The 6000-nt window shown below is 40.9% G+C and overlaps 1 protein-coding gene across 6 annotated transcripts in view; it reads left to right on the top strand.

Moving 5' to 3' along the window:
- The window catches only part of LOC110493527 (ras and Rab interactor 2), a 50252-nt gene that overhangs the window by 30217 nt on the left and 14035 nt on the right, over positions 1 to 6000 (top strand). For all 6 annotated transcript variants that reach the window (XR_016487700.1, XM_036949452.2, XM_036949454.2 and 3 more), the window contains one exon: positions 5066 to 5157. Coding sequence is in view for 5 of the 6 variants with exons in the window: in XM_036949452.2 (XP_036805347.2) it covers positions 5066 to 5157 (92 nt within the window). In the remaining variant the exon portion in view is untranslated. The remainder of the gene's footprint in view (positions 1 to 5065; positions 5158 to 6000) is intronic.

Here is a 6000-nt window from a genome sequence, read left to right as displayed (position 1 = left end):
TCAATTTCTTTATTGCTCTAAATCGAAATGTTATTTTGCCTATTTCTCTTTTCTGTCTGGATAACACATAGATAGATGGTGGGTAATCTATTTCTAGTATTTACTGAATGTCTGTCTCTTACCAACTGAATACCGTTGTGAATAGAGTTTGGCCATTTTAAATGGTGTATATTATGAAATAAAATAAGCATGTTTTTTTTTCAATTATCTTGTTGATCGATGACCAACCAAGAACTTTGCGCATGACTACAACAGAAGAACCATATCTCCACCTTAAAACACCTCTTTGGGCTAGGTGTCCCGCTAGCGTCCCACCACGACAACATCCGATGAAATTGCAGAGCGCGAAATTCAAAATACAAAAATCGTAATATTAAACATTCATGAAAATACAAGTGTCTTACATCGTTTAAAAGCTTAACTTCTTGTTAATCCAACCGCATTGTGAGATTTCAAAAAGGCTTTACGGCAAAAGCATTCCATGTGATTATCTAAGGACAGTGCCCCACATCAAAATACTTTTCCAAACCAGCACAGGCATCACAAAAATCACAAATAGCGATAAAATAAATCACTTACCTTTGAAGATCTTCCTCTGTTTGCAATCCCAAGGGTCCCAGCTACACAACAATTGTTCGATAAAGTCCTTCTTTATATCCCAAAATTGTCCGTTTAGTTGGTTCGCTTCATTCAGTAATCCACTCATTCAACATGCATACAAATGAATCCAAAAATGTATCGTAAAGTTTGTCCAAACAAGTCAAACAATCTTTCTAATTAATCCTCAGGTATTCTAATATCTAAATAAACAATGAAATTTCAGATGGAGAATAGTATGTTCAATAGCGAAGATAAATAACGAAGAGCGCGCACCTCATTCATGCGCGCCTCATTCACACGCAACAAAACGACTTTTCTAATGAGAGACACCTTGGAAAAACTACAACTACTCGTTTGTTTAAAAAAAAAAGCCTGAAACCCTTTCTAAAGACTGTTGACATCTAGTGGAAGCCATAGGAACTGCAATCTGGGAGAAATGTATTTGTATATCCCATAACAGTAGTTCACCTGACTCTCAATTAATGCTTGTGTTGTTTGCTTAAGAATCTTTCCTGAGGGGCCTCCCAGCGCTGTGGTTAACGGCGCTGTACTACCAGAGACTCTGGGTTCGCGCCCAGGCTCTGTCGTAACCGGCCGCGACCGGGAGGTCCGTGGGGCGACGCACAGTTGGCCTAGCATTGTCCGGGTTAGGGAGGGCTTGGCCGGTAGGGATATTCTTGTCTCATCGTGCACCAGCGACTCCCGTGGCGGGCCGGGTGCAGTGCGCGCTAACCAAGGTTGCCAGGTGCACGGTGTTTCCTCCGACACATTGGTGCGGCTGGCTTCCGGGTTGGATCGCGCTGTGTTAAGAAGCAATGCTACTTGGTTGGGTTGTGTATCGGAGGACGCATGACCTTCAATCTTCGTCTCTCCCGTACGGGAGTTGTAGCGATGAGACAAGATAGTAGCTACTAAACAATTGGATACCACGAAATTGGGGAGAAAAAGGGGTCAAATTCAACAACAACAAAAAACACACAAAAAAAGAAAATAATCTTTCCTGGTCCTTCTGATCATGCTTGCTGTTTTAATATTTTTTTTTAGATAGATGAGTTATTTGAGATGACCATGATAAGCAGTTGTCTAGCTGCACTCCCAGTAGTTTGGTTTCTGCTACTTCCTCAGTTTGTACTCCTTTTTCCTAGTGGAACAGACCAAAATAACTTTGGTTTTCTTGGTGTTGAAAACAAGTTTGTTCTGGCAAACCCACTCCTTGATATTCTCCAAATCTCCTTGCTGTACCTGTTGAACCGATTGTCTTACTGTATAAATTGTAGTATCATCTGCAAACATAGTAGCTTGAGTTTCAGATCAGGCATAAGGAAGGTTGTTGGTATATATTAAATAAAGAAGTGGCCCAAGGCAGCTGCCCTGCGGTATTCCACAGTTTCAAGCATGGGGGGAAGAAAATGAACCATTGATATAGGTGGACTGTTTCCTGTCAGGTAGATATGACTATACCCAATTCAATGCTACCTCCTTAAAACCATAATGCATTCATTTTGTCAAAGTTATTTCATGATCCACTAAATTAAATGCTGCGCTAAACTCTAAAAATAGTACACCCACAAACCTGCCATTATCCATAACATGACTGGTCAGTCATGTCAACCAATGCAGTGGTAGTGGAATGGTTTTTGCGATAAGCATGCTGATTGGCTGTAATCAGATCATTCTTTCTCCCATATTTCTCTACTCACAATACCCTCCAATATCTTATTGAGTGAAGGGAGTAGACTAATTGGTTGACAATTGGCAGGAGTAATGGGTTCCTTACTGTCTTTTGGAATAGGACACAGTTTAGAATGCTTCCATACATTTGCAAACATCCCTTTTTCCAGTGAACAATGAAATATGTATTTCAGTGGCGCTGCAGTCTGGAGAGCAGCATTGCGAAGTAAAAAATTGTCCATAAGATCATAACCTGTAGTTTTATTATCGGGTACCATGTGTTAAGTAAGAGGTAAGCCCTCAGGACATATCTTGTCTCAACTGCTGTAACGGATTTCCTCTTCCTCTTCTGAGGAGGAGTAGGAGAGATCGGACCAATGCGCAGCGTGGTACGTATGCATAATGTCTTTTAATGAGAATGAATACAAAATACATAAAAGAACAAGAGAATCAAAATGAAAACCGAAACAGTCCCGAATGGTGCAAACACTAAAGCGGAAAATAATCACCCACAAAACACAGGTGGGAAAAGGCTACCTAAGTATGATTCTCAATCAGAGACAACAAATGACACCTGCCTCTGATTGAGAACCATACCAGGCCAAACACATAAACACAACCTAGAAAACGAACATAGACTGCCCAACACAACTCACACCCTGACCATACTAACACAAAGACAAAATAAAGGAACTAGGGTCAGAACGTGACAACTGCCCTCTTCTCACTTCTGGTTTTAGACCGGCTCTATGCCAGCTGGGCAGACCGACAGCTCAGAGCGAAAGACACGTCAGAACTTTGTTTCCACTGAGAAATAGAAACCGAAACATTAAACAACTGTAACGTCAGTAATGTCCAATAATGACAAAATACCAACTTATAGTAAACATACAACAATACCCCACAAGTGGAATTACGTAAAACCTTTGTGGTCAGGGAAGTAGATGAAAGGAAAGTGTGCCAGTAATGTCCAGTAATATCCAGTGATACCCAGTAATATCCAGTAATATCCAGTAATATCCAGTAATATCCAGTAATGTCCAGTAATATCCAGTAATACCCAGTAATGTCCAGTAATATCCAGTAATGTCCAGTAAGGGCTTGGCCGGTAGGGATGTCCAGTAATATCCAGTAATGTCCAGTAATATCCAGTAATATCCAGTAATATCCAGTAATGTCCAGTAATATCCAGTAATGTCCAGTAATGTCCAGTAATGTCCAGTAATATCCAGTAATGTCCAGTAATACCCAGTAATGTCCAGTAATATCCAGTAATGTCCAGTAATATCCAGTAATGTCCAGTAATATCCAGTAATATCCAGTAATGTCCAGTAATGTCCAGTAATACCCAGTAATGTCCAGTAATATCCAGTAATGTCCAGTAATACCCAGTAATGTCCAGTAATATCCAGTAATATCCAGTAATGTCCAGTAATACCCAGTAATGTCCAGTAATATCCAGTAATATCCAGTAATATCCAGTAATGTCCAGTAATGTCCAGTAATATCCAGTAATGTCCAGTAATGTCCAGTAATGTCCAGTAATGTCCAGTAATGTCCAGTAATACCCAGTAATGTCCAGTAATGTCCAGTAATACCCAGTAATACCCAGTAATGTCCAGTAATGTCCAATAATGGCCAGTAATACCCAGTAATGTCCAGTAATACCCAGTAATGTCCAGTAATGTCCAGTAATGTCCAGTAATATCCAGTAATGTCCAGTAATATCCAGTAATGTCCAGTAATACCCAGTAATGTCCAGTAATACCCAGTAATGTCCAGTAATGTCCAGTAATGTCCAGTAATACCCAGTAATGTCCAGTAATGTCCAGTAATACCCAGTAAGGTCCAGTAATGTCCAGTAATGTCCAGTAATACCCAGTAATGTCCAGTAATACCCAGTAATGTCCAGTAATGTCCAGTAATGTCCAGTAATGTCCAGTAATATCCAGTAATGTCCAGTAATATCCAGTAATGTCCAGTAATACCCAGTAATGTCCAGTAATACCCAGTAATGTCCAGTAATGTCCAGTAATGTCCAGTAATACCCAGTAATGTCCAGTAATACCCAGTAATGTCCAGTAATATCCAGTAATGTCCAGTAATGTCCAGTAATGTCCAGTAATACCCAGTAATGTCCAGTAATACCCAGTAATATCCAGTAGTGTCCAGTAATACCCAGTAATGTCCAGTAATACCCAGTAATATCCAGTAATGCCCAGTAATATTCAGTAATATCCAGTAATTTCCAGTAATATCCATAATACCCAACACAGCACAACACAATCTGGGAAAAATACAGAATATAATGATATACTTTACTATCATTAGCGGCAGGAGTTTTTCATATTCACTTGACGTGACGAGGAAAAAACTCCAGGCCCGAGTTAAAGTTCATTAATAACAAGGGACCTAGTAGGGAAAATATCCTCAATAACTTGCATATTCAATTTGACAGTAAAAGGAATGTTTTAGTCAGCACATTGTGATTGCTAGTGAAGAGATTCACCAGCTGAGGCCTCAAGGATGTTAGTTGGCATTGAGTTGACAGTAACAGCACAGTGATGTCACTCTCTTCCTCATCTCTCTGCACCGGTCGCCCTGGTGTTCAGGCTGTTGTGTTTGCTTTGACAAACCCCTTCTACCACCCTGTGACATCACCCACCCTGAGGACAGAACACAGGTCCAGCTAGCAGGAGGAGATACAGACTGGGAAAGTCCACTCTCGGAGTCTCCTGAATATCTGTTGGACATTATAGACATAGTTGGATCATTCTCTCTCTTCTTTTTTCAGGGACGTCCTTCCCTTCACCCTGAATCTCCCAGAAGCCATTGCAGCCTCCAAGACTCAGAAAGACCTGGATGAGGTGGCCCAACTAGGAGCAGGTACTACAGTAATAGATGGGTAGAATGTGATCAACTCTATTTTCTTCTCTGCTTAAAGGGATAGTTTGGGATTCTGGCAATGAGGCCCTTTATCTACTTCCCCAGAGTCAGATGAACTTGTGGATACCATTTATATGTATCTGCGTCCGGTATCAAGGAAGTTAGAGGTAGTTTCGCAAGCCAATGCTAACTAGCGTTAGCACAATGACTGGAAGTCCACTAAAACAGCTAGCATGCTGTTCCCATAGACTTCCAGTCATTGCGCTAATTCTAGTTAGCAATTGTTAAGAGAAAAATGGTATCCACGAGTTCATCTGACTCTGGGGAAGTCCCAGACTAAACTATCCCTTTAAACCACTTTAAACCTGGCCCTGGAGATAATGAATATGATGTTGAAAAGTGGAGAATGTCCCCAAAAGTGGGCTATAAGCCAATGAATTATCCGATAGTAAATTGATATAGAAGGAATCCAAATGGGCTGTGTCTCCTTGAGTACATACAAGCATAACGTAAAATCTGGTTTCATGGCAGGTTTAGTTAGTCACTCTGTCATGATATTCTTAGTTTCCTTCTGTTGAAACTCCAGTGTGTGAGTCAGTTTCCTCCAGGCAGGCTGCATAACTCAGGGCTGGGGAGGAGGGTGTGGTGACTGGAGTATTATACACACAGGCACGAACACACACACAGGCATGGACACAGGCACAGAGAGAAAATATATATTTGCAGACACGTCTCAAGACTTCTATGTTATTGTGTGGAACACGTGAATGAAATTCATGCTGTCTGTCTAGGGTACCAAGAAAGCAGATCGTCTTGAAGCCTCTCAAATATTACTTTTCTGGT

This window comes from Oncorhynchus mykiss, chromosome 17 (assembly GCF_057628025.1).
Source record: "Oncorhynchus mykiss isolate SJ-2025 chromosome 17, ASM5762802v1, whole genome shotgun sequence".
Taxonomy (NCBI): Eukaryota; Metazoa; Chordata; class Actinopteri; order Salmoniformes; family Salmonidae; genus Oncorhynchus; species Oncorhynchus mykiss.
The sequence above is the reverse complement of the archived record's forward strand: the minus strand, read 5'-3'. Positions and strand labels throughout refer to the sequence as shown.